At 43.4% G+C, this 25,570-nt stretch overlaps 1 protein-coding gene across 2 annotated transcripts in view; it reads right to left on the minus strand.

The window, feature by feature from the left end:
• The window catches only part of LOC310959448 (RNA binding protein fox-1 homolog 3-like), a gene marked incomplete at both ends in the record, with an annotated part of 104,198 nt that overhangs the window by 9,278 nt on the left and 69,350 nt on the right, over positions 1-25,570 (minus strand). For both annotated transcript variants that reach the window (XM_083930796.1, XM_083930797.1), the window contains 7 exons: positions 4,719-4,777; positions 7,210-7,249; positions 9,127-9,259; positions 16,080-16,133; positions 16,222-16,282; positions 17,030-17,122; positions 21,954-22,007. In XM_083930796.1, the coding sequence (XP_083786922.1) occupies positions 4,719-4,777; positions 7,210-7,249; positions 9,127-9,259; positions 16,080-16,133; positions 16,222-16,282; positions 17,030-17,122; positions 21,954-22,007 (494 nt within the window). The remainder of the gene's footprint in view (positions 1-4,718; positions 4,778-7,209; positions 7,250-9,126; positions 9,260-16,079; positions 16,134-16,221; positions 16,283-17,029; positions 17,123-21,953; positions 22,008-25,570) is intronic.

The following is a 25,570-nucleotide window of genomic DNA, read 5'->3' on the forward strand; positions in this document are numbered from 1 at the left end:
TTTTTTAGACTAAAATCGTAGTTTTTTGAGACTAAAATCGTAGTAATTTGAGACTAAAATCGTAGTTTTTTGAGACTAAAATCGTAGTTTTTTGAGACTAAAATCGTAGCATTTTGGGACTAAAAGTCGTAGTATTTTGGGACTAAAAGTCGTAGTATTTTGAGACTAAAGTCGTAGTATTTTGAGACTAAAAGTCGTAGTATTCAGACTTAAGTCGTAGTATTTTCACACTAAAGTTGTAGAATTTTAGACTAAAAGTCGTAGTATTTTGAGACTAAAGTCGTAGTATTTTCACACTAAAGTCGTAGTATTTTGAGACTAAAAGTCGTAGTATTTTGAGACTAAAGTCGTAGTATTTTCAGACTAAAAGTCGTAGTATTTTGAGACTATAGTCATAGTATTTTGAGACTAAAAGTCGTAGTATTTTGAGACTAAAGTCGTAGTATTTTGAGACTAAAAGTCGTAGTATTTTGAGACTAAAGTCGTAGTATTTTGGGACTAAAAGTCGTAGTATTTTGAGACTAAAGTCGTAGTATTTTGGGACTAAAAGTCATGGTATTTTCAGACTAAAAGTCGTAGTATTTCAAGACTAAAAGTCGTAGTATTTTGAGACTGACAGTCGTAGTATTTTGGGGCTAAAAGTCGTAGTATTTTCAGACTAAAAGTCGTAGTATTTTGGGGCTAAAAGTCGTAGTAATTTGAGACTAAAAGTCGTAGTATTTTGAGACTAAATGTCGTAGTATTTCAAGACTAAAAGTCGTAGTATTTCCAGACTAAAAGTCGTAGTATTTTCACACTAAAGTCGTAGAATTTTAGACTAAAAGTCGTAGTATTCAGACTTAAGTCGTAGTATTTTCACACTAAAGTTGTAGAATTTTAGACTAAAAGTCGTAGTATTTTGAGACTAAAGTCGTAGTATTTTCACACTAAAGTCGTAGTATTTTGAGACTTAAGTCGTAGTATTTCAGACTAAAAGTCGTAGTATTTTGAGACTAAAGTCATAGTATTTTGAGACTAAAAGTCGTAGTATTTTGAGACTAAAGTCGTAGTATTTTGAGACTAAAAGTCGTAGTATTTTGAGACTAAAGTCGTAGTATTTTGGGACTAAAAGTCGTAGTATTTTGAGACTGACAGTCGTAGTATTTTGGGGCTAAAAGTCGTAGTATTTTGGGGCTAAAAGTCGTAGTATTTTGAGACTAAAAGTCGTAGTATTTTGGGACTAAAAGTCGTAGTATTTTGGGGCTAAAAGTCGTAGTATTTCAAGACTAAAAGTCGTAGTATTCAGGGATTAAAAGTCGTAGTAATTTGAGACTAAAGTCGTAGTATTTTAGACAAAGTCATAGTATTTCAGAGTAAAAGTCGTAGTATTTTCACACTAAAGTCGTAGTATTTTGAGACTAAAAGTTGTAGTGTTTTTAGACTAAAAGTCGTAGTATTTCAGACTAAAGTCGTAGTATTTTGAGACTAAAGTCGTAGTATTTTGAGACTTAAAGTCGTAGTATTTTCAGAATAAAAGTCGTAGTATTTTGAGACTAAAAGTCGTAGCATTTTGAGACTAAAAGTCGTAGTATTTTCAGACTAAAGTCGTAGTATTTTCAGATTAAAAGTTGTAGTATTTTAAGACTAAAATTCGTAGTATTTTCAGATTAAAAGTTGTAGTATTTTCAGACTAAAGTCGTAGTAATTTGGGACTAAAAGTCGTAGTATTTCAGACCAAAAGTCGTAGTATTTTGGGACTAAAAGTCGTAGTATTTCAGACTAAAGTTGAAGTATTTTCAGACTAAAGTCGTAGTATTTTCAGACTAAAAGTCGTAGTATTATGAGACTAAAGTCGTAGTATTTCAGACTAAAAGTCGTAGTATTTTCAGACTTAAGTTGTAGTATTTTCAGACTAAAGTCGTAGTATTTTCAGACTAAAAGTCATAGTATTTTGGGACTAAAAGTCGTAGTATTTTCAGACTAAAAGTCGTAGTATTTCAGACTAAAAGTCGTAGTATTTTCAGACTAAAAGTCGTAGTATTTTGAGGCTAAAAGTCGTAGTATTTTGAGACTAAAGTCGTAGTATTTTGAGACTAAAGTCGTAGTATTCAGACTAAAGTCGTAGTATTTTGATACTAAAGTCGTAGTATTTTCAGACTAAAGTTGTAGTATTTTCAGACTAAAAGTCGTAGTATTTTCAGACTAAAGTTGTAGTATTTTCAGACTAAAGTCGTAGTATTTTCAGACTAAAGTTGTAGTATTGTCAGACTAAAGTCGTAGTATTTTGAGACCTAAGTCGTAGTATTTTCAGACTAAAAGTCGTAGTATTTTGAGACCTAAGTCGTAGTATTTTCAGACTAAAAGTCGTAGTATTTTGAGACCTAAGTCGTAGTATTTTCAGACTAAAAGTCGTAGTATTTTGAGACTAAAGTCGTAGTATTTTGAGACTAAAGTCGTAGTATTCAGACCTAAGTCGTAGTATTTTCAGACTTAAAGTCGTGGTATTTCAGACTAAAGTCGTAGTATTTTTAGACTAAAAGTCGTAGTATTTCAGAGTAAAAGTCGTAGTATTTTCACACTAAAGTCGTAGTATTTTGAGACTAAAAGTTGTAGTGTTTTTAGACTAAAAGTCGTAGTATTTCAGACTAAAGTCGTAGTATTTTGAGACTAAAGTCGTAGTATTTTGAGACTTAAAGTCGTAGTATTTTCAGAATAAAAGTCGTAGTATTTTGAGACTAAAAGTCGTAGCATTTTGAGACTAAAAGTCGTAGTATTTTCAGACTAAAGTCGTAGTATTTTCAGATTAAAAGTTGTAGTATTTTAAGACTAAAATTCGTAGTATTTTCAGATTAAAAGTTGTAGTATTTTCAGACTAAAGTCGTAGTAATTTGGGACTAAAAGTCGTAGTATTTCAGACCAAAAGTCGTAGTATTTTGGGACTAAAAGTCGTAGTATTTCAGACTAAAAGTCGTAGTATTTCAGACTAAAGTTGAAGTATTTTCAGACTAAAGTCGTAGTATTTTCAGACTAAAAGTCGTAGTATTATGAGACTAAAGTCGTAGTATTTCAGACTAAAAGTCGTAGTATTTTCAGACTTAAGTTGTAGTATTTTCAGACTAAAGTCGTAGTATTTTCAGACTAAAAGTCATAGTATTTTGGGACTAAAAGTCGTAGTATTTTCAGACTAAAAGTCGTAGTATTTCAGACTAAAAGTCGTAGTATTTTCAGACTAAAAGTCGTAGTATTTTGAGGCTAAAAGTCGTAGTATTTTGAGACTAAAAGTCGTAGTATTTTGAGACTAAAGTCGTAGTATTCAGACTAAAGTCGTAGTATTTTGATACTAAAGTCGTAGTATTTTCAGACTAAAGTTGTAGTATTTTCAGACTAAAAGTCGTAGTATTTTCAGACTAAAGTTGTAGTATTTTCAGACTAAAGTAGTAGTATTTTCAGACTAAAGTTGTAGTATTGTCAGACTAAAGTCGTAGTATTTTGAGACCTAAGTCGTAGTATTTTCAGACTAAAAGTCGTAGTATTTTGAGACCTAAGTCGTAGTATTTTCAGACTAAAAGTCGTAGTATTTTGAGACCTAAGTCGTAGTATTTTCAGACTAAAAGTCGTAGTATTTTGAGACTAAAGTCGTAGTATTTTGAGACTAAAGTCGTAGTATTCAGACCTAAGTCGTAGTATTTTCAGACTTAAAGTCGTAGTATTTCAGACTAAAGTCGTAGTATTTCAGACTAAAAGTCGTAGTATTTCAGACTAAAGTTGTAGTATTTTCAGACTAAAGTTGTAGTATTTTCAGACTAAAAGTCGTAGTATTTTGAGACCTAAGTCGTAGTATTTTCAGACTAAAAGTCGTAGTATTTTGAGACTAAAGTCGTAGTATTTTCAGACTAAAAGTCGTAGTATTTTGAGACTAAAGTCGTAGTATTTTCAGACTAAAAGTCGTAGTATTTTGAGACCTAAGTCGTAGTATTTTCAGACTAAAAGTCGTAGTATTTTCAGACTAAAAGTCGTAGTATTTTGAGACTAAAGTCGTAGTATTTTCAGACTAAAAGTCGTAGTATTTCAGACTAAAATCGTAGTATTTTCAGACTAAAGTCGTGGCATTTTCAGACTAAAGTCGTAGTATTTTCAGACTAAAGTCGTAGTATTTTTAGACTAAAGTCGTAGTATTTTCAGACTCTGTTGGTGTTGAATGTTTCCTTCATGTGCTGATAAAATTCTCCTCCTAAAGATAAGTAAAGTGTTTAAAAAGCCTCTCGGATCAGCCGGATGCTGGATGCTGGATGCTGGAACCTGCATCGTCTCAAAGCTGAAAACATGAACCTTCTCATGTTTCACAGATGATGATCTTTAAGAATATGAAGCATCGATGCAGATTAAACTTCCCAACGAGAGTCAAAGGCATTAAAATGAGCTCAACCGTAAAAATCTACAGCAGGAAAAACACATGAATGCAGCAGGAAGCTTCATCCAGACACATCAGATAGAAACAGTTTTACTGCATCATACACACTTTTATTCAAGTAGGTTTTTACTGCAGGACTTTAATATGAGGGACGTATTTTCAGTGTGTATTAGTACTTTTCCTGCAGTCAAGGATCTTCCACCACTGTTGATTTCTGATACAATATAAAGAATCACATCTGGGAGAGTTGAAGCATGCACTTTATTCATTCAGTGGTCTTTGTGCAACATACTGGAGCATTAAGGAAGTGGATGAGAGGGAGTCTCACCTGTCACTGTAAGCAGCGGTGGTGGTGGGCTGGGCAAATCTGTATGCTGCATAGCCACCCTGTAAAAATACCAGAGTGTTAATCAATGATTAAGCTCAACCTGCACGGAGAAAGGTTAGATCCAGAGACGCGCAGAAACAACAATACAGACACAGAGCTTTAAATTGCCTTAATAGTTAAATGTCACTGCACAGTATTGTGATCATCTGCCCTCATCCCCCCGACTGCAGGGGCCCCTTCAGACACCAGAGGGTGCTGTTTGATATATGGTGCATGAGGCAAGTCAACAGGGGGATGAATGATGCTCCGAGAAGCAGCGGATTCAGGGCTGGGGGGGTGAAGGGGGTGGGGGGGGGGATTCATTGTCACACTCGAGGCTCATCCGAGTAGCGGCAACAGAAGCCACGTGAGCCAACTCCCCAAATTCAGCCCATTTTTAGATTGAGGGAGGCTCTGCTGCTACATTATTGAAGAGACCCTTTTTTCCTTCACACGACACCCCCGCCCCCACCCCCCGGGCTCACAAATGAAGTAAGAAGGCAGAAGACGGTGGGACCGTTGGGGAGTCAGGACTGCTGTATTCATTTGCCAGAGTGGGGAAGGAATTAAAGACCTCATTGTGGAGTGCTGCTATTACTCTCTTTGAAAAATGAAGCTGTTCTCCCACTGTTTTTCTATTAGTGCCAGTGGAGTGTGTGCCCATCTGCGGCCATACCGCGGATAGGTGGCTTTTAATAATGCATGTTTTCATTCATTTTTAAACTCAAGGGGGAAGACGTCCGATGGAGAGTGGGTGGAGGGAAGCGACGGTGGGATGGTTTGCGACTGCGGCTGCACATGAAATCAGGTCAGGGGCCGCAACTATTGAATGGCGCCCCCCTCCCCACCCCCGCCATTCCCCTCAAGGTTTCTCCACGGAGGCAGGAAGTCAGAGCACTTGAGGCAGATGACTTCCTGTGGGACAGCCATGCCTTGGGACTGTGCTGATTACTGCAACAGCCTGAACAAACACGCACCAATAAATCACTCTCCCACATTGTCAAATCCTGCACACAACAGTGCAGCACATTTGTTATGTTGTCGTGTGGATAGTGCGTCTGTGCATTCATGTACGTGTGCGCTCATGTGTGCTTCTACACGAAGGTGCATGCATGCATATGTATTAGCATGTGCAATGTACGTAGAGTATATTTATATGTGTGTGTGTGTGTGTGTGTGTGTGTGTGTGTAATGTATCAGCAGGTCATCTGTTTCCAAAAGGGAGCTACAACACTTGCTTTTGACAGCCAGCCGGTGTCCACTGAATGATCGTGGAGGACACTCAGGGCTGAGGGACGGCTTCCTCTTGGTCACTCGAGTCCTTCACGCGCACTCAGCCAGTCTGAAGCAGTGCAGTGGCCAGTGCCAAAACTAATGGCAGTAAAGCACCAGGGGCTGGCGTGACGGGTTGAGTGATGGAGCAACCTGGCCAGGCCTCGGTCAAGGGACAGGGGGGCGCAGGACTTAGCTGGAGGTGGCTGAACGAGTGTGAGAGACAAACAATATCACTCAGAGCACAGCCCAGCTCTCATCTGTGGCGGTGGATGTCGCTACAATAAAAAAAAAAACAGTGAAATACAGTCCTATCATGTGGGCTGGTGTGTAAAGTCATACATCACCGGTGTTTAGCATCTCGCTCCCAGACACTGGTCGCCAGGGCGAAAGTGAGAGGCAACTGTCATTGTCGCTGCGCCTACTGTCATCTTGCTATCTCAGCAGACGGCAGCAGAGTGGGGAGAAAAGCAGCAGAATCAAAGGGACAAATTACATCCCCCCCGCAAACGTTTGGACTAATGTCAAAGTGGGGCAGCGTAGTAATATCAGCATTATCTCCACAGTGCCCATGCTTTTCTCTGTCAAGGGCGACGTGCAGCAGGGCCAACCCCTGATATGACCCTGCCTGCACGGACAGCTCCAGAGGGACGGCTAATCCCTTTATCTGCTGCTGCTCCTCTTATCTCCCACATGGTGATGGCTGGGAGGAACCGGCTCCAGTCAGGCCTGCACAGGCCCCTCGGGGCAGGCAGGGATATCCCCGCCAAACCCTCTGAGTGTACACAAGCACAAAACAGGAGAGAGGAGCAAGGAGGTAGTGAGTAAGAGAGAGGAGGGCTGCAGAAGACGAAACCACCTGAAAAAACCCAGACAAATCTAAAGTAAGAAGTGACCTAACTTGACACGGGACACTGAGCCGGGGTCTGCCTCTTTGCCAAAGTCTGAGATCATAGGAAGAGAGAGGAGAGAGAGGAGGGAGGAGCTGAGGGGGTTTTAAATTTTGTTGTTGGGTTTCTTGGCACAGCAGACAGAGGCCTAATCGACGCCGGCTTGGCAGCGAGGCTGGGAGAACGCTGGGGGCTGAGGAGATCACGTTTTTGTCTCCAGGGCTGGGCTTTTTGTCTGCTTTACTTCTGTTTCATCTAAGCAGGCACAAAGAAAAGCCAACTGTACTTACATAGATCTCTGCACCGTAGAAGCCATCTTGGTACACCACCCTGTGAAAGGAGAGAACAGGAAAAGGAGCGTTGGTTGATTCCGTAAACTCGATGTTCTTCCTACTTTCCCACCATTTGAGGGTCCGCGGGGTCAGCTCTCAGCAGCTTTTGTGTACCGTACCACAAATAATGAATGACACATTAAAGCGAAAAGTGCAACCACTTCACATCCCCGTCCAATTTTCTGCTCTGGTAAAATTGTTTGTCTTTCCAGTTGCTGCAGTGTTGTCAGGAGGGCTGGTGGTGGTGGTGGGGAGAGAAGGGGAGGACAAAAGAAGGCAGCAAAGGAGCTCCATCACATGACTCCGTTATATAAATCAACCAGCTGCCATCGGTAGCAAAGGGCCCCGGAGTGGGAGGGAGGGGAAAGGGGACGTGGGATTTCCAGTCCCGGCTTGAGCAGCGAGTCTCTCTGCAGTAAGACGGATCCTGATCTAATCACAGATAGACGGCTATACCGGGCTCTCGGCCTGCCTCCGTCAGACCTCTCCCACGGCCACACAGACCACTGCTGATAAGAGACGAGTGTGAGGCAGGGCTGCACAAAGCCAGGAGATCAGCATAGACCCTGGTCACAGTCCAGTGAGATCTGCCCGGTAATACGCTATCTCAGCTCTCTGCAGCTCTCTGCAGCTCTCTGCGGCTCTTTGCAGCTCTCCCTGTGGCTTTGTTTCTTTCTCCTTTAGTCAATAGACACCGTGCAAATATAAAGACAGGCCGAGTTAGGGCATGTGCATACCGAGATACAAACAGTGATTTCACTCCCCAGGAGGAAGGAATAACAGAGTGAACGGAGAGCAACACCTGATGGCCTGCATTATTTTAACAAACTGCAGTTAACAGGTTTGAAATTAAACTGACTACGCGTCGTCTAATCTTACATGAAACTAGGACAAAACAATATATTTTGACACTTATCTCCAGAGCCAGACCAATGTACGGGTCAGCTGATATCTGCAGATACAGGCCCGTCACAGACACATCTGTATCTAATCAGGATCGACACATACGTCGTCCGATGTGGGCTGATCTGAAAACAGCTTTTTGACAAAACGTATATTGTAGAAAACGACGCGCTCGGGTCGTTTTAAATGGTGTATTACAGAAATACAGATGGTTATTTAAATGTGACAATTAGCTGATACTAAGTACTTTCAATTTTTATGTATTCTTTATTTTCCACAGTGTTCATTAGACCTGGCTGACAGTGTAACACACTGCTGATAGTTGTCCTGCAGAATCCTTTTATGTCCAAAACAGTCATTTTTTATTTTTTAGTGAATGTGAGGTTTTGCTGACAGGATCTAATGGAGTTAAACCATTTAGTCACACGTTCCTTTTAATACTTTCCATTGGTTAAACTTTATAAAACACACACACGGACGTAAAGACGGACAAATAGAAATGATTTATGAACAAAAATACCAGGTTTCTGACAGCAAGGATATATAATGTATAAAAATGTTAAATATTATTTTGATAAAGTACCTTTTGCAGAGTCATATCTGTGCAAAATCCACATAAAAAAGGTATATTTTCATAAGTAATCAGTGAATCTTTCCTCTAAAATCGATATTGAAAATCATTTTGGTAGGTATCACCCTGCTCCGCTGCTTTTGAGCTTAAATGACATGTTCTTCAGACATAATCACACAAATGTCTCCTCTTTGAAATGATATCATTCACTCCTAAATGTAGAGAGTTACAGTACGTACAGTCCCTGCATGTGTAACTCCTGCATGTGTAAACAAACAAGTAATTGGAGCATGAAAGTGTTGCATACAGTCCCACACACTCGTAACAACAACTAAAAGTCAGGCGCTGTCTCAAGCGCTCATTGTTGTTTTCTAGATTCAGGTTACAGTCTCAGTACTCACGCTCCGTAAGCTGGGATTGGTGGTGGTGGTGGAGCCGTGCGGAACGTGTTGTACACAGCCCGCCCCCGACCTCGCAAGTGGGCACCCCTATAGGCCACCGTAGCTCCTGTGGCAGGGTAGGGAAACCCTGTTACTGTGGAAGGAAACACAAGAGGAGAGAAAATGACTTTCAGAGAACATCCTCGACTTGGCATTGCTTACCTTATGACAGAATACATTAGAGAGAGACGTGTGGCACTGCTTTCCCTATGACAGAATGCATTATGGGGAAGACAAGGAAACAATAGATTTAATCTTTTCTAGGTGCGCCTCATCGAGCACTCTCCCCTTTCCCAGCTCGCTGCTTTGTGCCGTACTCAGCAAGGATCCACATTTGCTGTACGCATCCTTTCCCGATGCCTGGCGAGGGGCAGCCTTGAAGCATAGGCAGGTAATGGATGCAATACCACTAGTTTCGCACCACGGCTTTTGCATAGTTTAGACACAATGGGCTAGCAGCGAGAAGAACAGTAGGGGGGGGGGGGGTTGGATGGGGGAGAGGTAGAGGGCGTTTCTAGGTGTTGGCTTCAGTCAGACGGGAGGTGAACGTTGTTAAAACAGCCCGACTAGATGTTCAGAACTTTTCCCGAGGGGATATGGAGCAGATGGGCTGGACAGCCAAGGCCCGAACCTCAGCATGACCCCCATCTCCAAACCCATCTGGGACCATCTTTAGCCAATCACACAGCTACATGTGTCCTCTGCTCAAGGCTACGACTGAGCGAGAGAGGGAGGGTCGTGGTCAAAGCTTCAGGATGGGTACAAGGGTCGGTGCTAAGTCACAGATTAGAGGACGGGCGATGTGATCCTCAGCTCACGACTTAACCTTCAATCAGTCCAGTGGCTCTCTGATTAGAAGCTGCGGAGGTGCATACACACACACACCGATCTCAAGACATGATTAAGCTGGCCTCCTCTCTTACAGCAATCGAAATTCCCTCACGTCCCTCTCCCCTCAGTTCCTCCCCCTCCATGCCTAGTCCATCAAACCAGTCATCCCCATTATTCTTCATCCCCAGCAACGCCCCCTCATCACCCTCCCCTCACCTTATTATTCTTTATTCATTTCCATACATGTTTTGGGTGAATTCATCACAGACCACTTTGGTTCCCTCCAATCACAGACCACTCTGAGATGCGGAGCTCCTGTCTGTTCCTGTTGGTGGGGGTGGGGTTGCGGTTAATAACATGTATCCAATGTGTTTTAGATAAACCCAGTGCCACCGAGGAGACAGCAGGCGGTCCCTGGCAACGGCAGATAAACCCGACTGCAGTGAAGATCCACGGTAGCTCGTATATAATCGGTGGGGTATAGGTTTTTGCCTGGGGGTCGTGACGGTCGACGTTGCCATGCCGCGTGCAGCGTTAACCCTGCAGGTGGACGGGGCCAGTGAACACCCTAATGAACGATGCACACCCTAGCCCCGCTGCCTCAATAAAGCTGACAGGGAGACGGATTAGTGGTGCTTTTAAAAACACAGAGAGCCAGGTTTAATGTCTTCTGCCATTAACATCACGCTCCATTAGTGGGTCCGCACACATATTCAAACTCCGCATCTCATTTGGCCAGGTAATGCCCACATAGTCCCCCTGCACACACCCACTAAGGTGCATGGCACTTTGTTTGCTGCCAACGTACCAATACACTGCCTGGACTCGCAGGGTGCCCCCTTTCCCCCCCCCAGGTGATTTATAATGCTGACCTTGACATTTAAATTAGTCTCTTTTTTTGGGAGCGGTGGACATCTGAGTGCAGTTCCTAAAGGGCAAAAACAATCCTCTTTGATAGTTCCCAAGGTGTGTTTTTCCCCCTCTTCTTAACAAATCACTGCTCTCTCTGGGCCCTGGAAACTCAAATTCTGCCTCTTTCTTTCCTTTTTTGGGAAATTTGTATGCAATATGCATGCGGTGATGTATGCGAATGTAAACTTATAATGAGTTGGCGATAGGCTACACTGCTTCAATAATAACCCATAAATCAAAGGCACTGTCACACCTTGGTAAGCCCGTGGAAAAAAAGAGAGGCAACAACAGCCACGGTGTATGAGAGCACAATCCTGGTCTAGCCCCCAAAGTCAAACACCTTTTCCGGGAGGGGGGCTGGAGAAAATATGAGTTATGCGCTGGAGGGCGTCGGGGTCACGCTGCACCTCATATGTCATATGTGTCAACTTGAGAGAAGCTCAATACCTGCAGAGCCAGTTGGACCCGAGGTAATCCAGCTCTGTGCCAATGATGGGGTCATAACCGGCTCCCATAAAGAAAGATCTGATTTTCCACAAGGTTGATCTCTCTAATACTTCCTGCTCAAATACATCGGGCAATGAGCACTTAATCCACGCACTGGGGACCAAAAACAGCTTAATCTAATCAAGAGTCTGGAGCTTAATTATCCCCCTAACGTACACTCCAACAATGAAAGGATCCGTCTACATATATTAAGACGGCAATTAGCCTTTCTTTTCTGTCATTTATACAGCTGGTAGCTTTTTCACCAGTCCTCGAGAAAACGTGCACCTTTAGTAGCGAAAATGTGAGCCGCTGAATGAAAAGCTACTCGTCTCCTGTCTCCTTAGGAATTAGCTGCAGAGGAGAGTGTCTCTGCGTTAGCCTGAGGGGACCGGCAGTATGAAGGGATTTCTAAGTGGCAGCTTTCCATGGTGCTGAAATCATCACGCATGAGAAGTAGCCCACGAGAGTCCGCCAGTTATTATAAAATGAACTAAACAGTGCATGCAGATCAGCCTATGAATGCTTTTCTTATATATATATATATATATATATATATATATATATATATTTGAGGAGCTCTTTTCCAAAACGCTATAAATCCATTTTAATTGTTTTCAGGAAAATGACATTTTTTACCCACACATTTGGTTAATATTCACTTTATCTTGTCAAAATGTTTTTTATGGCTCAGTCTGAACATGTTGAACCGACGGACGACCCCAAAAACTCTCCCGCTTCAGTGTTTTTATCTGTTTTTAATCGTTTTTGTGGTGTTTTCATCCGTTTTTAGTCATTTTTGTAGTGTTTTCATCTGTTTTTAGTCGTTTTTTTCACTTTTTGTGGTATTTTGCATCCATTTTTAGTAATTTTGTCACATTTTTGTGGTGTTTTTCATTTGTTTTTAGTCATTTTTGTAGTGTTTTCATCTGTTTTTAGTTGTTTTTTTTCACTTTTTGTGGTATTTTGCATCTGTCTTTAGTAATTTTGTCACATTTTTGTGGTGATTTTCATTTGTTTTTTGGTCGTTTTTTTCACTTTCACTCAGTCTGAACATGTTGAATGGACGGACGAAACAAAAAACTCTCCCGCTTCAGAGCACCGCCATGTTGGATCGCATAGAGCGCTCGCTGAATTCTGATTGGTCGAGAGTTTTCATTAGTTTACAGTCATTTTATCATTTTTTTTGTGGTGTTTTTATCTGTTTTTAATCGTTTTTGTGTTTTTTCATCCGTTTTTAATCGTTTTTGTGTTTTTTCATCTGTTTTTAGTTGTTTTTTTCACTTTTTGTGGTATTTTGCATCTGTTTTTAGTAATTTTGTCACATTTTTGTGGTGTTTTTCATTTGTTTTTAATCGTTTTTTTCACTTTCACTCAGTCTGAACATGTTGAACGGACGGACGACACGAAAAACTCTCCTGCCTCAGAGCGCCGCCATGTTGGATCGCATAGAACGCTCACTGAATTCTGATTGGTCGAGAGTTTTACCTCAGTTCTTAGTCATTTTATCATTTTTTTGTGGTGTTTTTATCTGTTTTTAATCGTTTTTGTGTTTTTTCATCTGTTTTTAGTTGTTTTTTTCACTTTTTGTGGTATTTTGCATCTGTTTTTAGTAATTTTGTCACATTTTTGTGGTGTTTTTCATTTGTTTTTATGTGTTTGGTAAATGTAGAGCATGTTCTATATGTTATAGTTCTGTGAATGACTCTTACCGTAACATGTTACGTTAACACACCATGCACATTCTCAGCTCGTTGTTCATGCGTCATATAGCGTAAACACTTATTCAGCCTGTTGTTCTCTATTCTATTTTTATTTTAAATTAACTTTCAAGATGAAATGTCGTTTCTTGGTGTTAGACTTAAACTCTAGTGCGACTTATATTTGTTTTTTCCTTCTTTATTCTGCATTTTCGCCCAGTGAGACTTATAATCTGAAAAATACGGTATATATTTTAACTCGAATGTTCCATTTCTCTATATAATATCAACTACTTTGTAAATATTATATAAGAGAATTAATGCCAAATCAAAAATGATCACACACATCCCTGTCTGTGTATGTGCACATGTATAAACAGGTTGTTTACATAGTGTCTGCTGCAGTGAACCCAGACTGTCCTCACTCACGGTTCGTTCATATACACGAGCTACAAAAAGTGACGCATTCGTTCACGTATTTATTACTGTAGAAGAACTTTCACCCAGGAGACGGATGTTCACGTCCTGGAAGACGAACCACAAACCTTTTTTATGATCTGAACCGAGTCGTTTCGTCGTCTAAACTCTCTGAACTCCCTCACTGAACCATAGTTTAGTTGCCTGAACTTATTTTATTATACTTTTTATGATATAAGCATCACCTCCTGCTTCTGTAACACTTAATACACACATGTATGTAAACACTGTTCCTGTGCACACTCACGTTTGTGCCGCACGCCCGACTGTGTACATAATTATAACCTGTTCAAACAGACACGTGAACATTAAACAAATAAAGTGAACTAGGCCAAGACGAGTGTGTCGGCCGTTGTTATATATGGACGGAGCTATATATACGAGGCGGCGGAGGACACGATCTGGGGTTTGTTCTACAAAAAGTTTTCATGTAAACCAGATCAGCGCACAGTAAAAGAGGACAAAGGTGAGCACAGATACTGGGTGCCTACCAGCTGCCGTGCACCGTGATTTGCACCACTGCCATGTTTTATTGCCAATCCCTCCATTTGACTGGGAACCCAATCACCTTGCTCCTCTATCCTGGACCACCACCACCACCACAACCCCCTCCACCTCTCTGCAGCAAGCCTCTGGGGGAGGTTTTGCTTGTCAGGTGGCAACAGAGGACATGGGCTCAGGGGTTTCCACTGCCCGCCTGTACCTTACCAACCTCCACCCCCACCCCCGCTCCATCAGTAGGAGGAGCCAATCTACCCTGGAAGAGGTTAAGAGCGGGGAGCCGGCATGAGGCTCTCATCCGTCATTCTCCTGAATGGGTTTTGAGGACAATAAACCTGTAGCGCCAGGACGAATGGAGACGAAGTGTGCTGTCACTGAGCCAGGATTTATGGCTCCCAATTTCACTGATCTCCCGCACAGAAATGAGGACTGATAAACAGTGATTAATCGCCTTTATATCCCATTTTACTCCCACCAAAAGTGTATTAACTGTGGCTATGATGATTTTGGAATACGTCCTTAATCCCGCAAACCTGATTTTTCTTTTTATTCCAAGGGAGGGGGAGGAACACCGCAGTCAGAGGAATGGTCAAAGGGTTTATTTTGGTCAGGGCTAAAACAGCCTTTTACTGCTCATTAGGGCGGTTTTGTTTCAAAAATGTATCTCTTATTTATGTTTCCCATCTTCCCAGCTGGCAAGCATATGTTGTCGTTTAGGCTTGGCAAACTCCAGTGCCATGTCAAGACGACTTGAAAAATTAGCAGCCAATAAATCACCCAACCCCTCCTGCTTCCCGTGCCTGGAGTGGTGGACCACACTCCCTCTGATTTATGAGATGATTTGGGGAGTGTGTGTGTGTGTGCATGAGTGTGTGTGAGTGTAAAATGGAGAAAGTGTGCATGAAAGAGGAGACGTGTATTAGTGTCTGTGTTCTGCATAGGTTATCTATTTCTGTATGCTGGAATGCTTCGGTCCGAGTGTAAGAAGCAGGGCAGGGGATGGTGTTGTGTGTGTATGTAGGTCAGTGACATGATTGTTTATGCAACTTAGGACTTACTTAACATCCACAACTTCAATTTACTGAATATTCAACCTGACAGTGGCATTAAAACGACATTTTGCACGACGTTTGAGCATGTGTGCATGCATCTACGGAGGGATGTGTGTATGTTTATGCGGGTGCATAATTATCAGGGGAAGACGTTGAAACCAAGGGAGTGTTTGGGGGGCGGGGGGCAGGAGAGGAGGCATGGAGAGGGTGAGGGTGAGGGGATGAAATAAAAATGATAGATGACTGCTTTCTGTCATGGACAGTTATTTAGAGGTTCGCCGTAAAGCTGTCCGGGGAATGAACAGATTTTAGTCTAATGAGCAGAAAGGAAAGCCGTTAAAGTGGCGCGATGTGCTCAGCACTTCTTCCAAATGAAATAGTACCATTTCCCCCTCATTAAAATGCAAAGGGTTCATATAACATACAGCAATAAAGCTGGCATGTCGAGGCGGAGAGAGATAGGGAAAACCCCACTGAGCTCATCTCATTCCTCCATTACTGAGACCAGAAGGAATAGAGGCCTTCGACAGGGTAGGTGCCAACAATATCGCTCACTCAATCTCCCTTATTCGGTTAGCTCTGTAAAAGTCAATCTGGCGCACTTGGCAAATCCATCCACAGCAGCAGCCTCCACAATCTGATAACAGTTGCAGGGGCGCTTGCTCTTGAAATCATTTTTTTTCAGCTTTACAGTTGCACACCGCACAAACAATGGCTCAGGCTCCCTCAGCCACTCAGAGGGACTTGGATCATCCACTGCTTATCTGGGGCCGCTCTCAGATTCACTTTGATTCAAGGGGAATTTCATGTTCAGTGGGTTCAGGATGAGCACGATTGTAGAAATTCAGGGGTCAGATTGGGATTGGCTGCGGCTGATAGCGGCCCCGGGTACTGAGCGGTGCATGCGGTGGAAGGTAGAGATGAAAACACTCTGCAGGAGCTAAAGGTCTCTTACCGGCATACAGTTCAGGACCGTAGACAGCTCCCACCACTGGATTCAGCTTCCAGCCTGGTGAACAACAAGAAAACAATGAGAATGAAATGTATATATATATGTATACATATATATTTGTAGGTTTTATCAGTGTGACACTTACCGTTCGTGTAAGGGTTGGCCACTTTTTTGTTTGTCATCACTCGTGCCGTTGCATTGTTCACCTGTTCAAAGCAACAAAGCCCGTTATCACCGACCGTCACGTTTACTCTCCACATACCCAAAGAGCAAGCAACAAACCAGGACACATAAAGACAGGCTCATAAAATAATAGAAAAATAAATAAATTATGCAAATGTTTGTAGCACTCTGGTGTGATTGAGCTTTGGTTCACCCATTCATGAATTTATTCATCATTCCAATTTTCTTACAGATTATTAAATTACTCGGAAATAGGGGGGGGGGCATGCACCAATTACCCACAGGTATGAATAAAAAGAACAACATCCTCCATATACAGTAATTGGTTGGATAAACAAATGGATTCCAAAAGAAAAACACAGACAGTGCTTTGATTTTCTTCTATTGACCTGATGAGAATGACCGAGTGGTGGCTGTGCTCGGCGTAAACACGAGCAGAATTAGAGCAGGCAACACTAAACGATGGTGACAGGGGGGGGATGCAGGTCTTCTCAGATTTGACAGGAACCCAGAGGATGATGGCATGCATTCATTCTGCATTGTCAGGTAATGATGGACAACTGGCGTGTCCAGGTTGACATGTATGGATCCCACATTCTACTGAGAGCATGTTATACGCACCATTATGCATGCATGCATCTAGGGATGCAGATATCCACACACACACGCACACACAGCAGCCACATGCTAATGCATGGGTTTATACAGAAGTTTAGGTGGCAGCAGGCAGGAAGTAGAAAATGATGGGAAAAGGGAAAATATTAAAGCACCTCTATTTTGCGTCCCTCTACGATTGTACCGTTTAGTTTCTCCCGTGCACGATCGGCATCTGTGCTTGTTTCAAAAGTTACAAACCCAAAGCCCTGAGAGCGCCACGTTAGCCACCGGGAGAGAGAAAGGAGAAAGAAAGGATGGACACACACACACACACACACACACACACACACACACACACACAGAAGAATAAAGAAAGGGGGAGGGAGGAGAGAAGGGAAAAAGAGGTGAGAAGACAGGAGTAGGTGAGCAGCAGCGGCGGCGGCGGCAGAGTCGAGTTGTAAGCAGCCAGATTAATTAGAGGCAGTTAGTGAGGCGTCAGGAAACAGCAAACAGAGAGATCCGAGGAGGAGAGGATAACGGTGACATGACCTCACACAACAACACCAACAAACCTGCCTGCTTTACCCAATTAAACAGCACAGCACCGGTGCCACGGGTGAATGTCAGGAAGCAGCAGATGCAAAACACAGCGTTAGCCGCCGTAATAGTCGCATAATTATCGACACAACTCGAGCCGCTCAAACGGCCTCGGCTTCCTTTTGAAGAGGCGGGCGAACAGGAGGAAGGAGCGAGCGTGAATCCTCCGAGGAGAAACTCGATCACCTGACTGTTTCTAATCACCGCTCTGAATAAGCGGGACGTTTTTACGACGAAAGAGTGAATGGTTTCACCGCAAAACAGCGTCCTCTGTGATAAAGAAGGGCGAGGATATTGACTTTAAACCCCTCACCAAAAAATATACCCAACCTCTCATTTCCACCCCCTCTGACTCCCTCGCTCCCCTGGGGGGTTTGTCACATCCGTGAGTTATGTGGACTGGGATACTGGACCTGAGCTCTATCGAGGAGGCATTAAGATATGCTGGCCAAACAAGTCCCATTCCTTTGCTTTCTATATATACTTATAGAGGTATGGGCAGGGGAAGAGGGAGCATGGCCGGCGCTGCCTGATAATTGCTTGAGGATGTAATACATGTGAGAGATGGCGAGCGGCGTGATCTCGTATTCATACACAGGATCTCCGGGCTGCTATTCCTAGCATAAATAACACGGGACCTGTCCTTGGGGAGAGAGAGATAAAGAAATAAATTCAAAAAAGGAATTGAGGGCAAAATTAATCCTTTGGACATTCACCCGACTGTGGTTACCCCCTCTATCTTTTTTTATTTTATTTTTTTTTATCATGCACAAATAATTAGCTTACAAGAGAGGAGAGTGGAGCCACCATTTTTCAAAGGAGACAAACATATTGAATGCAAATTGCCAAAGCTTCATAGGAAATAGATTGTTTATTAATGGCCGGGTAGGTTCATTATATAGCACACAGGGTGCGGGAGAGAGAGAGAGAGAGAGGGAGAGAGAAGCATCATGGGTAATGGCTTTGTGGGGCACAAACAATAAATGCTTGTTACGGCGGAGGAGGCAGGTTTATCCGGTGCTCAATCTTGTCTGGCAGAGGGGGCTGAGTGCAGCAGTGTCGCCTGGTTGCAGGGCTCCCTGCATGCCTGTATACGAGCCCAAACTACTCCCAGGTATGAATGGGAATCAATAGTATTCATGCCTCAACACCCAGCCAGGGATCCTGTCTCCTTTATGAATGGAAAGCTGTGGAGCTTAGTACACTCTATTAAATGAACAGCTGGATGAGTAGCACTCGGCTGTTCACACCACCGCGGGCTTCACCTGTCCATGGTAGGTGGTTAGGAGACTGATACCGCAGTAAGGCTGCGGCGCCGCGGCCATTTTTCTGCTTGCTCGTTGGTATTTTTGCTTTAGGAGTTGGGATTATCTTTGAAACGCATACATACATGATCAAAACTGGGGAAATGACATTTAAAGAGATCACATTTGTATTGGATATTGCTGATTTTCTGTACCCGAGAGGATGAAGTCGTCTGCATATATTCTAATAAATAACATTAAAAAGACCAAAAACACAAAAGTATATGTGTGCAGTTAAAGTCTGTTACGTGTTATTCACACATCAATAACACATGGATGTGCCATCACAGAGTCATAGTGTGGTTCATGGCCCTAAACACTCACTGGAGCACAAAATGTGAATTAATCCACCGCTGTAAGTAGCTCCCCCCAAAAATGCTCCATTTAGTCCTGTTCAAATAACGTTTACTCCAAACTACAGTTCAACAACCCACTGTATTAAAGACTTTCTGCATATTTAAAACAGGAAGTAACAGACTTTGGGCGGAGAGCCACAGTGGGGAGGACAGAACGTGCTAACAGCCGGACTAGAGCTGAGCGACACGATACAAATAATGTAAAAACATCTGTTAAAGGTTGAATATGAGCTATTTTTGACTTTCTGTCCCGTTCATTTTGCAACAATAATAAAATAAGAACGGATGACAATGACGACGGATGTGACGCATATTTTAGTCCCACATGATATATATATATTTTTTAAATCACCTGGAACTCCAAGATAACAGGTGTTCCCTTTGAAAGATCGTCTCCTTTGTAAAAAAAAACCTATTTTATTCTATTTTATATGACATTTACTTTTGGGAAAGCTACAGGGAGCCACTGAAAGGGCGCCCAAGAGCGGCATGCGGGCAAATGCGGCGGGTTGCAGACCCTTGACCTAAACACACCTGCACAGTCAGCTGGAGTAAGAGCTCAGTGTGCTATGAAGCTTTAGCGGCGTCTTACAATTGACTCACTTATTCTGCAGCATAGTTTTTTTTAAATGCTTGAAAATTCAGTACACTTTGCCACCAACAGTGCAATGTTACGATAAAGCACGCGTTCTTACAGATACACTTTACTGAACACAACAACGGTATCTGATGCTACTGAATGGGTTATTTTAAACACTATGAGTCCTTTACTACAGCTGATTGTTGAGGAGTAAACATCACAACTAGTCAAGAGCTTCCATAACACACTTGAATTTATAATATATTATAAGTTACATCTATAATGATATCACGGTGATATACTGTAGGGCAGGGGTCTGCAACCTTTACCATCAAAAGAGCCATTTTGCCGCCTCTTCACCAAGTAAAATTTGTCTTGAGCCGCAAAACATATTTGATCTCACACCTATTAAAGTTGTATATATAGTTATATATACAAAAAACTACAGTTTGTTGCATTTATGAAATTATAAAACAAAAATAAAGAAAACTGTTGACATTTCATTCCTGTTACTATTATGATTATTATTACCTATCACCACATCTCAAGCGTACAGGTAAGCCGTCAGTGTTGGCAGTGAAGCAAATTGACCTCTCGCAGCTCTCTATTCTCCTCTGATAAAATTTTTGGGGGGGTTTATCCACGGTTAGCATCCTGACAGCGCAAGTCAGAAACTCAAGATTAGCAGGGAAAGGCGCCGAGCGTTAGCCGTTGCGCATGTGACGCATATTTTAGTTTCACATATTATTTTTAAATCACCTTGAACTCCAAGAGAACAGGTGCTCCCTTTGAAAGATGTTATCTTTTGGCAAAGCTGCAGAGAGCCACTGAAAAGGGACCCAAGAGCCGCATGAGGCCCAAGAGCCGCGGGTTGCAGACCCCTGCTGTAGGGCATCAGAAAGCCGTGTGTGTCTATGAGGGCGCACACACACTGTCCTTCCGCACCGGGCAAAAACAGGTTTTTCTGCTAAAGCGTAGTGCGTTTGAGCAGTTTGAGTGCACCCCTTCTCCGCGCATAACTGCGGTCAGCCGTCCACGGCCCGTTTGTGAGCCGTGTACGAGCACGAGCGTGCGCACGTGTACGAGCACGAGGCCTACGGCGGTTCTGAGGTCATTTCCTGTGCGCCTGTTGGGACGTAGAAAAAAGAAGGAGGGACTATGCGCGGACATTTCAAACAATGGCGGTGAAAGGTTCACGTTGGTGTGATGCGGAGGTGGAGTGTTTACTGCAGATTTGGTCGATGAAAAGATTCAAAAACAGTCGACAAGACGCACAAAAACTCTGAGGTCTACGGAAAGATCTGGAAACAAAGCCACGCATCGCCATGACGTCATCAATGCGTGTGACATGTTATGGCGTGATGACGTATGGACAGCGAGAAGCATTTGCGCGAGGCCCTGGCAGTGTGAGTACAAACGGGCCTGGGGCGCGGGGGAAGAGGGAGGGGGGACAAGTACCCTAAAGCCCGGGGCGTGGTGTGGAAGGACATTGTGAGTGCGCCCTGAGTGTAATGAATGAATACCCTCATGATGCACTATAGATGTCGTCTTCATAATTAGCAGAAACCGCGCTCTATCGTGATATTTATCGTGATGCAGTTATGAAACGGCCTTTAGCCGGACAGAAGGTTTTGGCCGTATCCCCCAGCTCTAGGACGGACTAACGCATTGTTGGTTTTGGTCTTTTCACGTCCTTTAATGAAGAACAACGTCATAATCTCGGACGTGGCCATTAAAAAGCTTCCACACAACGTCCTGTTGGTCCGAAGCCTGACATGGGAGGTAAAAGTAAGGGTAGCCTTCAAATTTCCTTTGAGCTAAATTACATTTATTTGTAAAACACCCCAGAGAACGTCATATTCGTATCCTGAATAATAATAAAACAAAATGAGAGAACGTGAATAATGTAGGACCAACACCTGGGCTGCTTCAAACACCCGCTACCTAAACAAGCAGTTTCAATTCCATAAGCTTCAGGACTTGCAGCCTGCTGGTGGATTAAGTGAATTGTGAAACAGCTCAATAATGAATTGATTGACAGGGCTAATGATTCACAACTTGGGTTAGAGCTGCAACAACAAAAACAATAGGGAGGGAGGGAGGGAGGGAGGAAGAGAAAGAGAGGCATGGTGGATGCAGCTCTCCAGGACCAGGCTTAGGGACCACTAGTCTCAGCCAATGTACACACTACACTAATGCCATCATTAGGAAACAGAAGAAGTACATGGTAATGAAGCAGCTGGTGTTCTAGTTCACTTACCTTGGATCCTCGCTCATTAAAGATAATCTCCACATCTAAAATCTTTCCAAATTGCTGCAGAGAGGAAAGAAAGAGAGGAGAAGAAGAAGAAGAGGAGAGCGGGGCAGAGAAGGAGTTAGAAAAGCCTCGCCGACTGTGAATTCATGAGAAGGACGGCTGGAGAAAGAAAAACCATTAAGGCGATATGGAAATGTTGCTTTTGTGAGGAAATGGTGGTCAATTTGCATTTGTTAGCTCGGCAAACACTTCCCGAAGCTGGCGTGCTTTAAAAACACAAGTCCTGCTGCTGCTGCTGCTGCTGCTGCTGCTGCTGCTGCTGCTTTAATGCGTCCCTGTATTTCTCTGGATACCGTGTAAAATGAGATCACAGCATCTGTAGAAATGCCAGATCTTTGATTACATATCAGAAATTCTGATGTTTGTTTTCTTGTTTTGATACAAGGAGCATCAGAGTAAAGGAAGTCCACGATCACCCGAGATAAAAACTTCTTCAAGAGCTCTGAGAGTTTTGTTGTGAATGTACTTCTCTATCCTTTTGTATCCCTCTCTCTCTCTGTCTCTTCTTTTATCCTCTCTTTGTTTGTGTGCTCTCACAGTCAACAGGACCTAAGGGCCGGTCTCCAGGGGTTGACGCGCTGCAGCCTTTCGATTTAAAGGGCCCTGCCTTCGGATCATTAGAAAACAGAGGAATGAAAGTAAACTGTAAGTTCCTCTAATGAGTGGAGTGAGAGCGACTTTTAATTGCTGTCTACAATGGCCGTATTATTTCATTAAAAGTAATTACCCTGTCAAGCGGTCTGCGTCGCCTTCATTTCGGCACAACAGGGAAGAAATGGGCCTTCCATGTGGTCGACGCTCAATGGGAATGGATGGATCGTTTGACTGAGCCACTAATAGGGGTTAGGAGGAGCTGGCTATTATCTGGCTGAAGTGAGTGGAGTGGGCTCGAGGAGGTGAGGGTTTATGGGTTAGCGAAAAAAAAAACCCACATGTCCTCTCCCACTTGAAGGGATATGCGGCGACCTAACCGCAGCGAGTTAAAGGGAAAACAAGGCTGGGTTGTTTTAAAGCTCCTCTGCTGCAGCAGGGTGTATCCTCCCCTATACATCTGCTGTGTAAAGGACTTCTATAGATCCACACATCTGCCTCATATGGCGCTCAGCTCCATTGATTCAAATGAGACGCGTTGGCTCAATCACACACGCAGGCATTTATATCCCAGCGTGATGCCCCTTTCTCGCCTGAGATGACAATGCTTCCCCCACGCAATGTGAAGATGCTAATTGTTTTAACCGAGCGTAATGGGCTTGTGGCGTCGATTAATTAGTTTCAGAGGAAGTCGTCTTTGTGGATTTCCACATGGCGCTGGGGACTGCTCGCTGCTCACCAGTGATCTCATGCACTTCTATCTCCGCCCACCCACTCTCTCTCACACACACACACGCACGCACGCACACACACACACACACGCAGAAACAGCTGCATCAGCAGCACCAATAAACAAAAGCTTCAATGGGAGGAGTCTCCAGAGGGAGGACAAGGGAGGCTGACGTCATCTAAGAGGCTGCAGTGAGATCCATCCACCGATGACAATTCAATATCCAAGAGGGAGCAGACACGAGGGACGTAGTCACACGTTAAAGGACCATAAGAGAGGTCGTCAGATGTTTTATCCCGTTCTTATATCACAGCTCAGCATTTTGCAAATCATGCTGCTACATTTAAGACGTTTTAATGTTTTTTTCCCCCGACCATGTCAGGCATCCAATCATTTCTCTTTCCGCTGTGCAGTTCAAATACATAACGGGGAAATAGACATTGGATCTATATTGGATACAGAGCACTGCAGGGATGATGCATTGTTGTAGGCCGACCCTGAAGTTAGCATCTCCGCTCTTCCCCTCGACAAAAAATTTTCCCGTTGGATTTTGGATAATTGTAGAAAAAAAAGTCTGTTACTTAAATGTTTAGTTCTGCAAGATCATCTTCCCAAATGAACTCCACTTTAATGATCTTTTGGAGCGTAAACGCAATCACCAGAAGTAAATAAGCAAACTGCACCCCCACTAGCTTCCACATGATTTCCCTCGTACGGCGTGATGATGTTTGTATTCTTCTTCAGCAAACGCCTTTTTAAAGACACGTGCAAGCTTCGAAATTCACAAAGGGGGGGATTTACTGTTTTATTCTATCTCGTAAAACAAAAAGTTAAAATCTCTCCAGCCTGTGAGAAATACGAAGTGGTGGAGCTTTCTGTCAGAGGGTTGTTTTTAAATCAATATTTTATGTGAAGGATGGCTGAAATAACGGGCGTGAAATGCCCTAACCCTAACCCTAACCCCTAACCCTAACCCCTAACCCTAACCCAGACCCTAACCCTAACCCTAACCCCTAACCCTAACCCTGGGGAACTACGGGCGTTGAATGACACGCGAAAAGCTTAATATGCGTAGACATGCACGCGAAAAGTCATGCAAGTCATGAAAAGTGGCGTGCTATTTATACGCCCTCCCATGAGACCACGTTGCAGGTTTGGCCAAAATAGGTCGTTGGTCAGCGTCTTCCAAAAAAGCGTTTAAGAGATACTTCACCTCTTTTAATCAAGAGCTGAGTCGTGGCAATGTGGACGCTGTGTTTACATGAACGGCGTCCGCCAAATGACGTCCTTTTTAAAGACACGTACAAGCTTCAAAATTCACAAGGGGGCTTTTTACTGTTGCATTTTAACTTGTAAATCAAAACGTTAAAATCTCTTCAGCTTGTGTTAAACAAAGACCTTATTTAAGGCGTCTAATTAAGAATTAAAAAAGGCGAATGTGGAAATGCTAACTCACTTCCGGGTTTGACGACTCATTCCTGCAGCGCTCTAATCAGGCAGAAATGAATCCGCATGGATGTGTTGCATGGTAGAGAAAAAAGACACGGATGTGTAAATGATCAGCAAAACCGTAAAGTGGACATGAAGGAGCTAAAACACGCTGGTGTGGTCCCTTTGATCCTAAATGAAATGACGCTACGTTGCATTCTCTACGCTGAGAGCCTCAAATAACATGGAGGCCACCGCGGCTCCACCTTTGATTTGCTTGAACGTCTTTAGGCTCTTAAGAAACATAATTACGACAGCAGCTCTGTGTATCCAAACAGTGCGGAGCGATGCTCAGGCACAGCAGCCAGCGTGACAGCAGGGTGGATGTGTGTGTGTGTGTGTGTGTGTGTGTGTGTGTGTGGGGGGGGGGGGTTATAGGTCTTGATTGCTCCGGGGAATGCTGTGAGAGCTCTTACATGCACGGAGAGAAGCACTGCTGAAGAACCCGGTCACACAAACGAGGGCAGCACAGCATGGGCGCCGCACAGAGCTCGCTGGCGCTTGGAGTGTTTTCATTTCCCCCGCACTCGCTCGCTCACAGAGATCACTGTTTCTAATTACTGATTAAGGTCCGCTGTGGTCGTCCTAATGAGCCCTTCATTCAGCGCCTCGTTAAAGGCTCACAGGTTTCTCCGCACTCTTAACCCTGTGGCGCGCAGGGGTCCATTTCAGGCCCTGCCTTCTTGTTTTAAGGTGTTGGCTCCACAGAGTTCCACCGGTGCCTCCAACACCAGGGAGGAGTTTTTCTGGG

This window comes from Echiichthys vipera (genome assembly GCF_963691815.1).
Source record: "Echiichthys vipera genome assembly, chromosome: 17".
In the NCBI taxonomy this organism is placed as follows: Eukaryota; Metazoa; Chordata; class Actinopteri; order Perciformes; family Trachinidae; genus Echiichthys; species Echiichthys vipera.